Here is an 18632-nt window from a genome sequence, read left to right on the forward strand (position 1 = left end):
TCCTTCCCCTAAACCCCCAACCAGCATCACCTTCAAACCCTCATCCCCCCTCACTGCTCTGCATCTCGAGGTGCACTATTTCACTATCAGGGATTAACGTCAACCCCAATCCTCCCTGCCTTCACTCCGCTCCCGCACTCGGGTCAATTTCCATTTCACCAAGTTGACATCAGCGTGCTAAGATCTCCTCTCTTCAGGTGTATTAGAATTGGCAATTCAATCCTCGGTCAGTCACTGCTGTCATCCCAACATCGACAGACCCTTCACATATGCATACGCTCAGAGGCTGGATGATTGCATCGGTGTTGGGGGCGGGTGTGTTTGTGGAGGGTGATGCAGTGTAGTCAAACAAATTCCATTTTCATGAAACACTCGGTAGACTTTGTGCACTCCTTCTCTCCTTCTCCTAATTTCCTATATGTTTCTTTCTCTGAACTCCTCCTTTCACGTTTTATTCTCTCCACAGTCTCATGATCTCCTAGTCCCTCGCTCTCTCTCCTCTTTCACCTCCCACCTGTCCACCCTCCTCTTTTCGGATGGAGTGGATTTGTAATCTGTCAACGATCTACACTTTCTGCCCTTCTTCCATCCATTCTCCCTTTTCCCCCACCATCTCCCCCAGAGCGGTGCCACTCTGCCGCTGATCGCAGGAGATCAGAGGCTGTGTCAGAGGCATCTGATGGTTAATTAAGCCTCCAGATCAATAGGGCTTGCCCCTAACACTCTCTCCCCCTTTGTGTCTGTCTCTCCCCTTCTTTTTCTTCACCCTTTCATCCTGTCTCATATCAAATGTTTCCCCCTCAGTTTGGCTTATTTATTCTAATGGATTTTCCGACGCAGGCTTTTCAGAATGTCGCTGTGATCATAAGCGGCAAATGTGGGCGCGCTGATGGAAAAGTTTCTTACCATTGAAACTTCAAGGGCGCCCTACACTCATGTCATCCTGCCGAGTGGGAGTCAAATGAGCCAAGTGGAAAAGTTTTGTGGGTTGGGGCGGAGTGGGTGCTGAAGCAGTAAGTTATCACAGCTGAAGCTCAGCGGAGTCTCAGATCTTTGACTTGTCTTGAGGCAACAAAATGTCAGTTCCTTTCCTTTTTTTGTCTAGAGGCTGTCTCTGAGTTGTGCCTTCATTAACCTGAGCCTACATTCTGTGACAGGTCTTGACACAATTCCGTTATTTAAATGTACGATACAGTCGGAGTTGAGTTTATATTCATCAGAGCAACACCACTGCACTCAGGTACAATGCAGCACCTGAGGAAGAGATTCAGTTATATGCTGCTTCCGAGGGTTTGGCCACTTCTTGCCTTTTGCTGAGTATCTGATCTTTTTTTTGCCATTTTTCTGGCAGAAAAGCGAGTGGCAATGACCTTGCATCTCATTGACAAAAGAGAGCTGAGATTTAATTAACCTTAATCAAATGTCATACAATTTACTTTGAAAGTTAAACGTGTCAGTATTCCTGGCATATCTTACTCATTCATATTCATTAAAAGTGGATTTTTATTCGTTCCCTCTCTTGTACTAGTACACCTACCCACTTTGGTTTGAAATAAGGTTATATATAATCAGACTTGGAGACATTGTAACATTATAATCTCGCCGTCTCCTCACTCAGTATAAGTTAAAATGTATTTGTATGTGTGGATACTACTTTTCTGCAGGCTTGATAGACAGTAGCTGTTTACACTCTCTATCTTCTTCTATATGTTATTTCAGACGTGCTCAGACATAGTGCCTGGTGTGTGAGATGTGACAGTAATGGTTAGAGGACAGATGCTGGGATCAGCTTGGCAAGGTCACGAAGCACACAGCCACTAGGGCTTGACTGGCAGCTGGATGCCGAGTGTATCTAGACCTGCTGGATTACCGAGTGGTAAGTAAGACGCGAGGTTTGGGATACGGGAGGATATAGATATAGCTCGACCCACATACTTGGCACTCTCAAGTACAACTTCTCCATACGGTTAGAGCCTGTTTCCACTAATGCAAGCCATACATTGTTCCTTAAGAGTAAATATTGATTACTGACAAAACTGAGACATTTTACATCTCCAAAGACAGCGGAGAGTCGGACTCTCTAACTAAATCACTTCCTCTCGATTGATCCATTATTCTGCCTGTACTGCTTTAAATTGACAAAGGCTCAGAGGTAACTATGATGGAAGGTTTGTACTGCTTAAGAATAAAATCTGACTCTGATTGTGAGTTGTAGCAGATGAAAGCAAGTCAATACAGCAGCATTGTAAACTACATAGTTCAGCCAAACTAATATTGTTATTGCTACATTCTCTATTTTCTGTTAAAAGCATCTGGAGAGTTCTATTACTGCCTTATCTCAACTCAGCCAGGTATTGATCAGAATCTGGACCAGCTTGTTTTACTCCCAGCAGTCACAATTTCCTTCTAAAACTGAAAGAATAACTTGGTCTCCATGGAGGGTAAGGTACAATTCAAAGAATTATAGGAACTATGATTACCATGGTTACAGCAAAGAAAAGCACCAAATGGCACAGGAAGGAGAGAGGTGCTATTAAGCTGGCATGGCACCATTACATTGATTGTAAGGGCACTTTGCCTTGATCTTCCCTGTGGTGTTTAGGCTGTAATTCAGAAGTTGTTTGTGTGTCGGTGCGTTTGTGTTTGTCCGTGGGCACACACATCCAGCTGATCAATAGTCAGAGGTAATCCTATTCCCCGTTTGCCTCTGTAGACCATGCGATGCTGTGATATTGTCAGCTTCGACTTCACACATGCACACACCATGCATCACAGCATCATGGCCACAGGCTGAATCCACAGCTAGCAGGTGGTGAACATACAGTACGTTCTGCTTGACTCCCCGCTCAAATAAAATGAGTTCTTGACACTTTTCTTTTCTTGTGCTGCCTTCATTCTACTCCCACCCACCTTTTGCCCTTGGGGTGAAAGCAGTGAATCAGCAGAGATTATTTCTCTCTCACAGGAGGAAAAACAGAAAGAAAGAAAGGGTGAATTAAAGGAGAAGTACATATGGAGTGAACTCGCATGCATCTGCACAGTTTGACAGCGACAGCTGAGGTTTGACGCAAAGGTCATTAGCATCACACTCGGCTTCGCCTTCCGTTCTGTTTAATTGAAAAGTGCAGCTGGGAGCGGGGTTCACACGCTGGGGTGAAAATTGAGGCCCTTGGACTGAGGCTTTCTGTGAACGTTTGGCCGGATGCATGAGTTAGAAAGCATATCTTGGACTGGCACTGGAGTGAGGGAGGGATGGATAGGGAGGCCGGAGGTGGCAAAACCATGCAGGCAGACACATGCTGTTCTCACACAGGAAAGTAGGTGGTCAGTGTGCAAATTCCTGTAGACATTGACCCACATCCAAAAGAATCACTGACAGAAGTTTGTGGCTGCAAAGTTCCGTGATGTTAGTCACTTGGTTCAATTATTATGACAATATGTAGTTATTAAAAGGGCAGAGCAAACACACACTTAGAAGAACACACTGACCTCTGGCTGTCCTCAGGCAGACACAGAGTCTTCCCTTATGGTGTGTAAGTGGGACCGTCTTCCCCGGACTTGACCCTGCTGTCCCCTAAACTCCAGTATTTCACCGACTGCAGACTCTTCCTCTCTGTATGCTCAGCCATCAGTGCAGGACTTAATTTGGTGTCCAGACTGCTTGCTGTAAGCGTGCCCCGGGGAGAAAATGACACCGACACTGATGTGGTTTGAACAAAAAAAAAGGTGTATTTGCCACACACTTTTGTAAAATATTATGTCAAAACACTTTTAAAGCACCTATAATCTTTCTTAAGGCAGCAATTTGAACATATTGTCCCAAATAAAATGACATGCATAATTGTGACTCATAACATTAGTAGTAACTCTTTTATAATTGAGTGTCACGGTCGGGCAAAGCACAATAGCTTGAAACTGAAGCAACAATTTATTTTATATAATCTGCTTTTCATCAAAAAAAAGTTAATGCCGTAAGGGACACCGAGAACTAACTAATACAAATGATACAAATTGTATAACCATTCAAGTCTACTGTAAATGATAACACTATTATAATAGCACCATTTGTAAAGTATAGTTCTGAACATGACAACTATTTATGGGTCCACCTACACAGTGGTTATCACTTGTCTAATTAGCCCTCTTCCCTGCACTGTGTGGGTGTGCACAGAATTTTCTTGATTGGTTTCACATGATTTATTTTGCAGCTGCTATGCTAAGAGAACTTTCTCCTTCATCATTCTGCTTGTTCCATGAAGTTTGGTGACCTCACATGTTTTTCGGCATGGCTCCTCCCAACCTCTACATGAGCAGGAGTGTAATTAACCAGAGTAAAAACAGCCGAGTGGGTGTGCAGCTCAGCATGGCTACATTTAAAATATAATGATCTAATGTTGTGATAAGAAAGATTCATGTTTGTGCTTGAAAGAAACACACACACATGATCACAGTACAATGCAGCAGGTATTTGGTTTCAAATGATCCAGACTGCCTTTTTGCTTTAGGGACAAACTGTACAATAGATTCCATTTGTATAATTACATGTTTAAGTATCTTTTAATTGAATAGCAAGTTTCTAACAACTAACAGCGGAGGGTACATCTTCCTTATATACTGTTGATACTGTAGGTTGACCTTTAAAAAGGTTTGAACCCCTCAACATGCCAAACAAGTGGTATTATTTGAAGCTTTACAAATGATCACATATACCAGTAAAATATGTCATCATTTTCTGATCAATTGCATTTACTCATTGGACATTTAGAACTGTTTTAGTTGGTTTTAAAACTATTGGTGTGTTGCCCATTTAGTTAATTCAAGGCTGGTGTTAAAGCTGGCCCAAATGAACCAAACTTTAGTATGAAAGTTCATGAAAATGCCCCCAATGTCCTCGGGTGAGCATACAGTACGAATTGGGTGCTAGTATAATGAGCTGCTGCAATACATGTATGGGCCTGATAGCAGTGGCAGCGATGATCAACTAATGATCTCTCCTCCAGTCAGATCAATAGGCCATAGAGTCACTGAAGGAGGGTGCTTGAGAGAGAAAAAGAAGTGTCACAGTGTTTGATGGACAGAAATGGAGGGAATTGCATAGAGAAAAGAAGATGGAGTGGGGCTATTAGTGTGACCTCTCACCTCACAGCTCAATGTTTCAACGGGCAACGCTTGGTCAGAGGGCAGAGAGAGAGGAGAGAGAGGAGAGAGAGGCTCTGATCCGTTCGGATGGATGCAGCCAGGTGGCCTCTTCAGCCAAAGAGCTCATCTGTCTCTGTCTCCCCTCTCTGCCAGAGGGACGGAGAACATCTCTGCTTCCATATCATGAGACAGCTTCCACACGCCGAGCTTTGCTGGCCAGAGGGCTGCGTGTGCTTCTGAAACCAACCAAAACTGAAACCAAATTAAACGTGTTTTTTCATGACCCGATGAGCCTTTTCATAAAATACATTTTGACACTGTATGAAAAGCACAAGTGTAATTATTTAAATGAATCGTGTCTAAATTCATTTGAGCTGCCTCAATGTGTGGTTCCCGGTATCGTGAGTATTGGCTAACCGTCACTCTCACTGGAACACATGAAAGAACAACGCCATGTTAGTGTTATAAGTCCTTTTGCTACTCTGACAAGTCAACATGTCTGCCTAACAAATGACATTAAAATAAACAGCCACAGTTATCACACTTTGACCCTGTTTAACCTTATTAAATATGACTGCCTCATATGAAAGCCCCTCCCAGCATTGTGCGTTTGTTTTTAGCAGAATAGATGGTGAATGTAAGAGTTGTTTCTTAGCTGTCGGGTAGTGTGCGTCAGCTTCTGTAAGCGTGACTGGTGAAAAGCTATATTTAATTACAGTGTGACAAAGACCACAGTGGCACAATCATGTTGCCAGATAACTCTTTCCCTAGCTGCATGAGTGGTTAGCATTATTAAGAAGCTCTTTAACAAGTGCCAAACAAGCCTTTGTGAAAGAGCTGACTTCTGTGAACCATTTTTTCAATGATATTCATCCTCATTGGACCCCATGTAAAAGTCTCTAAGATATGTCTGTGACTGCTGGTCAATTTGTGATGGCATCGTAATATCAGTTTGTTTTTTCTTTCTTTGTGCTTTCATTGCACGCATCAACTGAAAGGCTCTAGTGTTTTTAAGGCTGGCCGAGGTCATCACAGACCGTACAACAGCGTGTTGATTGTGGCCAAGATAGCGGTTCTGTGATTTGGGTAAAACAATAATTACATTCACAGTACTCAAAGGTTTAGATGCCTGTGGTTATTGTTCCATTAGGCAGGGGAAAGAAAAAGTAAATGTCACTCCAAAATAAGCTCAGACACAAAAGAACATAAAAACAAAAGCAAGACCTTGAGAATGAATCCACTCACGAACACATCAGCACTTGTTTGCTTTCACAATCATCTTCTTATAATAAACAAGTCATCACCTAGTTCTAAGTCAAACACTAGTTGTAAAACAGTAAGAGGGCATGCACCTAATTTCTCCACTCTTGTCATTTGCCTATTATCTGTCAGTCACCAAACAGCCATTACGCACATAACAAAACTAGTATTTGTCTTATCAAATGTACAGTAGTGTTGCGCACTGCATTGACATTTTGTTCGTGGGTGATTTCCCTCTGTGCTTATTATGCCGACACCTGCAGAAAAGCAAGTGCTGTAATTATGTTCAGTCATCAGCGTGGCCCCAACTTTACCTGTCCACCAGGGAGAAGTGGAATGACTTTAACAACTCTTCATCTGCAGAGTCGAGAGGTCCTGACTGGAAATATTTCATTAAGCCAGGAGAGGGGAGCCTGCCGAGTTTCTAATTAAAACTGTGTCCTCTGTTAGCAAAGTGCTCTGCTGACATGAGTGAATGTAAGGTGATTAGAGTGCACATTGGGAATGCCAAGAAGTGTTCATGTGTTGTGTATGTGAAACACACACCAACGCTTTTATCGTGCTTCTTTTGACAAAACAGCTCTTCCCGACTATATGATTCGTCTGTACCAGCTGGCTACTGAAGTGCAATTCTCAGTGTTGCTGATGCAACCAAGAGGTAATTCTACTCAAAAGCCAAGGGAGAGTAAACTTTGGTTTAGGAAATACCTGGAGAACACACAGCCGCAGGGCATTTCCCTCTTGACATTGCTGCACTTTTGCTAAAAGGACTGTAACACAGAAACAGAAGATGACTATGGAAGAGTGTTTGAGAACTGGCTTAGTTGAGTTGAGCGAGAAATCCGATGATTTACCAGAGCTATTGTATCAAGGATAAGCCACACAACATTATGTTATTAAGACAAAATAGCTAGAATATACTTAGATCCTTCAAACAATTAACACATTATTTGTAAATACATAGTAACGATCAAAGGCTGCAAACAGGATTTCTCTACTGGGTTTGCCTGCTTTGCAAGTGATAGCCAAGCTTAGTCTAGCCGACTTCCTGAAGCTTATCACTGTCAATGATCCAGTCCTGATAATTTACAGTACAGGGTGAATTCAATTACCCAGGGTCCTCTGTCAAGCTGCCCGAGTGAGAAATGGCCTTCATTCCACCCGTACAGTGTTGGCAGACATATTAACTGGTTTAGATGAGCAGTCAATAGACAAAAGGGATGAGCCTTCCAAAAGAATCAATGAACAGATGGATAAGTAGTGGATAGAAGCAGACTTTCTGAAAGTTTTGTAATAAAGCAACTTTCCCTATCCTGTATGTTGTTTCAAGGGAGTAAAAGGATATTAAGATATAGAAAATATATTGTAAAGGAGCCTCCTGGAGATCTGTATTTGAAGCCTTTAGTTGGAACATATTCACATAAGGTATAATACATCTCTTTCATCACATGCGAATAATAAGACTCCTGACACATTATGAAGAATAACCCAGATTATACACATTTTATCAATCAATCAATCAATGTTTATTTATATAGCCCAATATCACAAATGTTACATTTGTCTCAGTGGTCTTCACAGTGTGTACAGAATATCATATATTATTTTATAGTTCCTGTGCTTTTTTAAGCGGGGGAGGTACGTTATTTGTCCAACTTGGTTTCCTTCGCCTGCACAGCTGTTCTGCTTTTTATCTTTTTTTTTTATATATATCTTTTTTTTCTCTCTGCAAATAACTGGACTACACTATTCACTTCATTGCCACGTGGATTGGTGCTCAGATTTCCTTCCACAATATGCGTTTATCATTCGTCGGGCCCCATTGAAATGAAATGCTTCTCAGATTCATGTTGGTACGCTGCCAGGGTAAATGTTGTTGTCTGCTGTTAGTGATTACACACAATTGTTCCTAAGCTATTACATTTGCAAAATGGCTCTCCGATAATGGAAACAAAAGCAAAGGGCCACAGGAAGTCCAGCATTTCTGTAAACCAATATCTAACAGCTAGCAGGTGTGTGGTTAAAGTCACTTGTCTTTCTCTGCTTTCATATGTAAGTCATGCACAGATCAATCTGCAGAGTGACTCGTCGTCCTCCTCTGTATTGTAATGCCACTTCCCATGCCGCTGAACAACCCTTCGCCTGCCCTTGGTGCGGAGTGCTAACCACGACAGAACATTCCCCATTGACTTTGTCTCCTGAGGAGCAGCAAAGTAGCGATTCAAAGAAGTCCTCAGCAGGAAGGGTGCGGAAGTCCAGAATACAGATCAGGGGAGCTCTACTCCTGCTCATATTTGTCCTTGGAGAAGAGTGAAAGAGAATGGATAAAACTCCTCAGGGCTACAACTTGTGTCTGTGACATTAAGAGACGAGACTCTTGCATAATATACATATCAATTTATACTACCTTTCTTTAAGAGCTTTGTAGTCTATTTTTGTATAACTGTATAAGTGTTACAATTGTTCTGATATTGTCTTGTCACACATTATTTGTGTATGTATGCAACATTTCAAAATGGAAGCATATAAGCACCATTATTTATTATAGGTTTTCTTTCAGGCATGTCCTGATATGAAAGCTCCATAATACAATTATCTTGGCCAAAGTTATCTCTGTGTGTACTGTATGTCTTGGTAATTACTGAAAATAATTGTTGCGCTACACAAACACGGCTATGGAGGAGTGTGTGTGTGTATGAATTACTTCAGCATGTGCGCGTAATTCCTCAGTCTAACTTGTCAACTTGTTATCAGACACTGATAACAAAACATATTGAGTATTGATGCAGTGTTGTGTTAAATAAGTGTGAAGAAACTCATCTATATCCCTCTCTCTCAGGTAACCACCAGCTGTCTCCGACAGTGAACATGCCGCAGGACGACATAGTGATGATCGAAGACGATAGGCCGCCCGTGCTTCCTGCCCATCTTTCCGACCAATCATCCTCCAGTTCCCACGATGACATGGGCTTTGTGGGAGAGAACCCGGTGACCTGGCTCCACGAGCTGCCCGGTCAGGATGAATGGTGAGCAGCGGGTTTTACTTACATTGCCGTGGAGTTGGCTGAATTATTTATAACTTGATGGTCAGAAAAAGATGTTTTTGTGTGTGTGTTGTTTTGCTGGTGTTTGTATTACCGGAAAGGATCTAGAAAACCAGAGAATCTATTTAATATTCTCCATAGATTGGTGGAAAATATGTTATTTTACAGGAATCTTTATAAATGCTTACTTTTTTATTGAAATCATTGCCTACAGTTATTACATATATTGATGACTATCCTTAGTGGCACAAACCAGACTATTTGCCTGAACAGCATATCCTAAGTTATGAGACAGTTTTTCACCGATGCATTTCCCATCCAAGATTATTTGCACATTTTTGGTAAATATGGACATTTGTAAGGTGTTGGTGTGCTACTCATGGGAAGTCCCTACATGAGCGGCTCTTTAGGAGTTTGTGTGTAAATAAAATATGAAATGACCCAGCAGCAATCAGACTGGGTAAACAATCATTCAGTGCCTCCACGTCCCCAACTCCAACCTGCCTTGGGATTTCAGCCCCCTGTCTTATCAACCTTGTCAGATAACTATGTTTCTTTAGGGACAAACGGTGATTTCAGCGCTGCAGCACCGCTCAGTGCTTGTCTTTCTTTTATTGTTATTACTTAAAGGCTGCTTTTAGGCACAGGAAGTTCTAGCTGTCCATCCTTAAACGAATCACTCGTGTAAAAAAATGACTGAATGAAAAGAAATGGCATTTCCTGTATGACCTTATTGGAGAGGTACAGGAAATATAAAAACAAGACATTATGTCAAATCATGTCCTCATACTCGTTTTATTTCATTTGAAGTCAGACTGCTTTTTCTCTTAACATAGTTTGTTTTAAACTCCTACCTTTTCAGTTATTATGGTGAGTCATATTTATATTTGAAAAGGAGTGCTTTTTCAAGATGAAATGCTGGTTGCCATGAATAGTCACTCCGTTTATTTTTTATATTATTTGTATTTATTGTCCCCCAGATACTCTACTCTCTCTCTCTCTCTCTCTCTCTCTCTCTCTCTCTCTCTCTCTCTCTCTCTCTCTCTCTCTCTCTCTCTTTCTCTCTCTCTCACTCTCATTAATAATGAATGAGTAGATGTGCTCAGCATGCCTGTTGTTCATGTGATGTCAGAGGTTTGTCATAGTGGATTAGGTCCACAGCATATGGCTGAACCGCACTCAAACTTCTCTCACACACCATTCCCACACACACGCATAAGAATTCCCCAAATACATTGACTTACACACACACATGTGACGTGTACACGCTAGGCAGAAGTGTGCTATATACTACTGCCTAGGGTTATTGTGAATAATTCATGTCCTTAAAGTCACTCTCACACACACACACACACACACACACACACACACACACACACACACACACACACACACACACACACACACACACACACACACACACACACACACACATACACACACACACACACACACACACACACACACACACACACACACACACACACACACACACACACACCCACCCACAAACCCACAAAGACACACATGAACACACAATCTCTTCCATTTAGATGCTGCTAGACGGCTGCTTAAACGTAACAAGTGAAGTGTGTATCGTTTTTCTAATAGACTTTTACTGTTTCTCATTTTCCTTTTCAAGCGCTCCCAACATCCCACGCACGCACACATACACACATACACACACACACACACATACACACATACACACATACACACACACACACACACACACACACACACACACACACACACACACACACACACACACACACACACACACACATACACACACACACACACACACACACACACACACACACACACACACACCCACAAACCCACACAGACACACATGAACACACAATCTCTTCCATTTAGATGCTGCTAGACGGCTGCTTAAACGTAACAAGTGAAGTGTGTATCGTTTTTCTAATAGACTTTTACTGTTTCTCATTTTCCTTTTCAAGCGCTCCCAACATCCCACGCACGCACACACACACACACACACACACACACACACACACACACACACACACACACACACACACACGCACACGCACACGCACACGCACACGCACACGCACACGCACACGCAGTGTTACAGGCATACTGAGCCAGCAGGGGATGTGGGTCAGCCAGACTCCACTGTATTGGAACTGTTACTTTTTAATTAAGCGCTCGCAACAGTGCAGCCAGGGCCCAGAACGTATTGAATATGTATTGTGGGGAGCAGTGGAAGTCTCACCTCTGGCCTCCAGTATTATGCAGCTTTCCTCCCTCATGGCCCCAGCTATACACATACAGTGCATACACAAAATACAAGTGGCTGGTTGGATTGTAAAATCATTGTAATTCAGGCTCTCTGTATTTCTGTCTTTTTCTCACCCGGTGGAATTTAACAAACTCAGATTTCCAGGCTCTCTTTCTACTCTTGTTTCCCTTTTATTAATGTCTTTTTTCTCGTCTACAGAAGCACTGTTCAGTATGTGACTTTGTTCAAACATGGAATAGCCAGGCTTGTAAAAAATAATTTAATCCTTACTCTGTTAATGTAGCAGTAATCAAAATGCCCTTTCAGCATCTGGTAAGCTCGTGGTTATTCTAAAGTAAAGAGTGACTAATGTAAACAAAAATCAATTAAAACAACCCTGTTCTTTTATAATCGACTCACCTCTCTGTAGTTTCATTTGTAAATGTACGTACTTATCTCTCCCTCTGCAATATTTCCTTTCTGCTCAGTCCTCTCCTCAGCAGGTTTCCAGTGAATACTCGCTCATGTGTTAGTGGGTTAATGTGTAGGCCCCTCAGATAAATGGTTGTTTGGAGGCAGAATCCCATCTCATACAAGACACAATAATTGACCTACTTCTTTTTCTTGACATCCCTAGCCAACACCTAATGAGTGTTTATGCTGCATGTTTGTGTGTATATTGTTCTGGTTGGCTCAAGTTGTACTGCTTGAATGCAGGTGCTTGTCTGTATACCTGCCATGTTGTTATGAACTGTCATGCTAGCACCTCTTTACGGGCCTCAAATGATCATAAAACTAATAGGGCTATAAATATTACAGCTCCATGCTTTTAGATCTCTGTTAAAATGCTAATGTACACATATCCACGTTTTTATTGGTTGCTGCTCTATTACAGACTGTTTTATTAGTTGTGCTATTAATACTCCTTCTCAGTTTTATCAGTGAGGTTTGTGGTAGTATTAAGATTGTGGAAAGTGGTTTGTGGATAGAAGTTGCTGGTTCAAACTGTTAGAGGTAGTAGAGTAAAAATATACACCTTCTATTGAGATACTTTTAAGAATAAATCCATTGCAATTATTTGGCTACTTTTCAGCCAGATGTATGTATTAGGCTGAGGTGTGTGTGTTGTGACCCAGGGAATTGGTGAAAACCAGCATGTGTTTTCTGTCAGGTTTCACTGTATACATAAAGGTTGTAAGTTATTACTTTGCATATCTGCTCAAAGTTCAATTGAGCATTGGGTCCTGACCTGTCCCATGAATTCCCTTTGCAGTGTCTGCCTCCTCCTTCATTAGTTTGAATCCAAAGCCAAACAGGAAGAACCACGTCTAAATGATTTACAGTAAAACAGATAACACACACTGGACGATAGCGGGACTTTGCAGCATTATCTGGATACATTAGAAGATAAAAGGTTTTTCTCTCAGGAATGGAATGTTGAGCAGTGTCAGAACCACAATTTAGTGTATAATCGTGGCAGCTCCTAATTCAAGCAGAATCATCTGAAATGCAAAGACGTGTTTATAGTTTCCACCTGGTTTTCATACCAGATGTTGATGGAGTGCAGTTGCAGGGTTTGTCTGTTCCATTGTAATCCTTCCAATTTGGAAAAGTTAGTTTCAAATAATAAGCTTGTTGTTCTCAGAAATTATAGTTTTAAAAAAATGTTTGTTGCTCAATCAGTTTTGGTGCTGGCTGCATCATCCTACTTGTTCAGGTCTCTAGAGAGTAACGCATGTCATTGCAATGAGATAAGTGGGACATTTTTCTTTGATTAAAATACTCCCTCTTTGGTTTATATAATCGTCCCTGAGGTGTCATTTAAAAATTCACGTCCAACTTTTACCATTGAAAAAAAGATTAAGCCTACCAGTTGTGGCCTTTGTAATAACACAATACCTAATCCAGTAAAATGCAACATTAGAGTGTGAACAGAAGTTGCAGTTTTTCAATATAATTAATTAAAAGTGAAGAATGTTTGAACTGTGATTTTGTAAATGGTATTTTGTTATTATCAGTAGGAATGTAGAAATCATTTGACAGCTTTAACAATGTGAGTCTCAAAGGCCGAGCTGTTTTCAGCACCTTGTCTTAAAACCACAGTACAATACTTGCACCTTCTTAACTAGTGAACAAAGATTATTCTAACACATGCAAGAGCAGGAGGGCAGTACTCTGATTTGGCTCTAAAGTGTGTAAAAAGCCTGAGTGTTTCCCTAGCCTACTCATTAGTCTGAAGTTTATGAAGTGTTATGCATCACATTGAGCAAGTAACTAAGATACTGTAACTACCATACCAACTACTGTCCATATCAGCACTGCTCTTCATACCACCTAAGATAAGTGGTATTACCTGCAGGAACATATAATGCATGTTCAGTTCAAATCAGCCCCCTCAAAATATGAGTAATACAGTGCTATTCTTTCACTCATTATGTTGATTGATTTGATAGTGTGGCTATAATGCATTATTTAAAACCCTTAAGTTTCATTCTTCATATCTGTCTTTACCACCACTACTCCTGTCCCCTTGTCTTAAACCTCAAACTGGATGTAGTTGACAAAGTGGAAGAGAGGTGTCAATTCTGATTAAGTTGAGAGGGAAGAGAAATGGACAGCGAGAGGGACAGGGATGAAGAAAGAGAGACTGTGTCACAGGTGGAAACATAATTTCCTAGGCAGCTCTGACACAGTCTGTCAACCAGCAGAGATGGAAAAGGACTCCTGACAAACATACACACACATTACAGCACAGACGCCCTCGGTCTCACGAGTGTTTAGATACACATTGGCTGGTAAACAATTTCCAAAATTAACATATAAAGTGGAAAAGGTCCGCATAGACATGAACAAACAAACTTCCAAACCAACATTGCAGGCAGACTACTTCAGTTGACTCCATAATGGTCTCTATCATCAGTAATGTAACTAAGAATCACAAGTGCTCTATTAGGCACATGTGTTTTTCCCATCAAGCTTTTAGCATAACTACATATAAATGCAAACAGCCCTGTAGTGCGTACACACGCTATTTTAGTAATCTCAGATGTCCATTTAAGTTGGAAGTGACTCTGGGCAAAACACACACACACACACACACACACACACACACACACACACACACACACACACACACACACACACACACACACACACACACACACACACACACACACACACACACACACACACACACACACACACACACACACACACACACACACACACACACACACACACACACACACACACACACACACACACACACACACACACACACACACACACACATACATATGAATTCCAGGCATTGTTCTTTTCTTAAATGCAAATGTTTTCCTCTACCTTAATGCATATTAACCGTGTCTCAATGGTGCGCCATTGCTACAAGCATGTGATACGTGCCTTTATTTATTTTCACTTAAATGTGTTCATGTAAAGATCCCATGATATACCAGGCACGGAATGCATGAGGTCTACGTAGGAGTCAGCCAACAGACAAAGAGGTCTTAATTGATCTCTTTCATTTTCTCTCCCTCTCTGTCGCTCTCTGCAACTTCATCATAATGAATAGGATATTACCGCAAATCATATGCGCAGTTGCTCCACTCGGGGAACATTATATTTAAGGGCCTTTACACCCAGATTTAAATCCAATGTTTAATAGGTGCAATTGAGCAAGTAAAATAAAGGTGGTAATTAGAGCCATCGTTTTTACAGTACATTCATATTTGAGACAATTGTTTCAAATGGAGAGAAGCCCTTTCTGTTCAACTGTTTCTATAAATGATTTGAACGATCTAGTGTCTGCTGGTGCACACGCCAGCAGGACAGAGTTCTGCACTGACTTCTCATGCAGGGCTGTATTCAATGATTGAAGGCAGCTCCAAGCTCTCTGGCCCAGCTGTGCATCCATGCGGTCAGCTGAATCGGCCTCCTCCAAACCTCAGAAGAAGCATTTCAGAAGCACCTTACCGGGGCTCTGCACCTCTTGCCCCCCTCTGAGGAGTAGCAACTTATGCACATCACCCCCAGCTACTCGATCAAACCAAGCTGCACCTTTCTAAGAAGAAGGACTCTTTACGATTTACCTCTTTGGGGTCGTTTTTTAAATAAGGGTAAGGAGGTTTGGGAGTTGAGAGAAAGAAATACATAATTCACCTGGGTGAAGTGTGAGCACAGACGGCTTTTAGCACACACCACTTAGCTACAAGGCCGATGTTCGCTTTGACACATTTAACTTTCTGAGAGGGAGACGGAGACAGGAACAAGTTGATGTGAAATGCAAGTTAAAGCTGTGGATTTGCCTGTGAGCAATCCTCAGCGCTAGTTAATTTTAGATGATGGGAAGACTTTGAGCGGGGGGGGAGCAGCATCTGCTCTGAATGGTGAAAATTGCTTTTAAACTCTGCTTAAAGAAGCAGAGATGAGGGAATGTATTATCCAAATGGATTGGACACACTATTAAAGATAGGCCAGAGGCATGGAAGGGACGGACGGTCTGAAGAAGAAATGGTGCCACTTTGGAGATTATTTAACTTCTCTGGGAGTTCACATGGACAAGCTATTTAATTGTTCCATCCATCCAATACAATGTCCACCAAAATACGGCATTGATTGGTCATCCAAGTCCAATAAGGGTCTCACCTTCATAGACTCAACATATTCATTGGATTTTCCTCCATCACAAGACTGCATTGGAGCTAAAGACACTTTCAAACAGTATCTCATTACAACAGGAATTTCTATGGGGAAATTAATAACCAGTAGAAAGTGAATACCAGATCTGTAATTGGGTGCCATATTTCTATTAATGGACTGTAGTAGCTGTGAAACTTTGTCAGCTTGAAGTAGAATAGAAGATGAATTCCAACTTTTACATGCTTAATTTAATACCAGACATATTTCCTGGTTTGCGTTTATTTTTTAAGTTTTCGATTGGAAGAGATGTTCAACCTGTGACAAGGGTTTGCTGGTGTGAAGTGGTGTACTGCCAACTTAGGCGTGAGACCGCAGGTATCTCCGGCTTGAATAATGAGCCAAGCAACATGATTGTCTACATTACTTTAGGCATTTAGGCAGTGTTAAAACCGGCAGCAGCTTGAAATAACACATCTTAAGGCTCACCGAGTGACTTTCCCTGTTACTTCCCACAGGTTTCTCACCATGTGTTGCTCTGTCAGGCCGGATTCTGATTCATTCCAACTGCCTGTGTCTCTAATTGCTCTCACAAACAGTCATATACTCGCCAGCTCTCTCTACCTGAATGACAGGGCTGTGCATGATCCCACCTGCTGCCCTCTCGATTGTCTTCTTTGTCCATATTGTATGAGTGTTCAATTGGCCCCAAAAACACAATACTGGCACGAGTGAATGAAATCTAAATTCAGGCTGAAAATACGTCCTTTCTCTCCCGCACCGTCTCAGTCACGCTCCGACAGATGACATTTGTCGAGACAGAAAAAGAGAGGGCAGACTGTTTTTGGCGGGCTCGGAAACGATGAGAGGAGAATAGCGAGGGATGATGAATAATACATCTGTGCTGTCATTCCTCTCTTCCTGCTCCACCTCCCTCTCTTCCTGTGTCAGCTGGAGTCGGTCCTGTGAGGCGCTCTGATCTTAGTTGGGATTGTCAGGTATGGTCGACAGCAAAGTGACACGTTGACGCCGGTCCCTCTGTGACACATGAAGCAGCTCTTTTGTTAAGTGGGGTTGACAATGCAAATCAGAATGGTTTGCATGCAAACAAGTGCCAGCAGGTCTGCAGATGCTGTTAAGTGATATTACAAAAGTGGAAGGGTTCTTTAAGTTGCACCTGCTCCAATAGGAATAATTGTCAAAAAACACCAGTTTATAACTCCCATTTCAGGACAATAGCTTTCCACTGTTATTTACCAGGGATCAGATCGTCTGATGGAATTTCTGATGCAGTCTCTAAAAAGGATCTCTAGAGGTTTAAATACAAACACCCTTGAAAGGTTATCATTTATCATCATCATCAGAACAAAGGAAACAGTGACAGTGTTCTTTCAACCATATCATATTTATTAGACTCCATGAGCACTGAATCTCCTCCCCTCTTTCTCTCCTCCAATGGCAGGATGGTCTCACCTTAATTGTAAATGCACTCTTCTGTATGCAAATATCAGTGTCCCCCTCTCCCTCCTTTCCCCATTCCCCTCCGATTTTCAATTAAGATCCAGACAGAGATAGAGGATCTCAAAGGGAGAGCACTATGGTGGGCCGGGCACTGCCTCTGCTCCAGACATATTGAGGGAGGGGGGTTATTGAGTGGCCATGACCCCGGAACACCCTCACCTCAATGGGGGATCACACATCTACGCCAGGCCTCTTTTACCCAATTGTAACACGTGCTGAACCACCCAGCCAGAGGTGGACGTGTCCTTGATTAGAATAGTCATTGAAATGAAGGATTGAAACTGACTGTTAACGCGTGTGCGAGTATTGCATGTCGATGGTCATTGTCTGATGGTGAGCGTGTGTTTGGGCTCAGGATTGGCACTGTATGAATATTAATAAGTAGATTGTATTTCCCTGTCTTATTATAAGGATGGCCCCTAGCAATATACTGCATGTACTGATGTAGATGATTACGAAATATATATTTAATTGGATTAATCATCAGATTAAAGGGTTTGCTTTTGGAATGACCCTGCTTTTGCAATATTTGATAACATACTTCTATTCTTCCTCATGAACTGTAGCTCGCTCAGTCCAGACGCAAACCCTGACGCATCGTTCCAGAGGGAGGGCTTCGGACGCCAGAGTATGTCTGAAAAACGCATCAAACAGTTTGAGAATGCTGCTGAGTTGGAGATCGTCAAGACGCGCAAGTCCAAGAGTATGGATCTAGGTAAATGATATGTTCTACTTTACACATGCACAATCACACATGTATGGGTTCAAGAGTTTAA

At 41.8% G+C, this 18632-nt stretch overlaps 1 protein-coding gene across 1 annotated transcript in view; it reads left to right on the forward strand.

Moving 5' to 3' along the window:
- The window catches only part of pard3aa (par-3 family cell polarity regulator alpha, a), a 295125-nt gene that overhangs the window by 167282 nt on the left and 109211 nt on the right, over positions 1-18632 (forward strand). Inside the window, exons 18-19 of the mRNA XM_071206980.1 lie at positions 9239-9425; positions 18423-18571. Of these exons, the coding sequence (XP_071063081.1) occupies positions 9239-9425; positions 18423-18571 (336 nt within the window). The remainder of the gene's footprint in view (positions 1-9238; positions 9426-18422; positions 18572-18632) is intronic.

This window comes from Pseudochaenichthys georgianus, chromosome 20 (assembly GCF_902827115.2).
Source record: "Pseudochaenichthys georgianus chromosome 20, fPseGeo1.2, whole genome shotgun sequence".
Lineage (NCBI taxonomy): Eukaryota > Metazoa > Chordata > Actinopteri > Perciformes > Channichthyidae > Pseudochaenichthys > Pseudochaenichthys georgianus.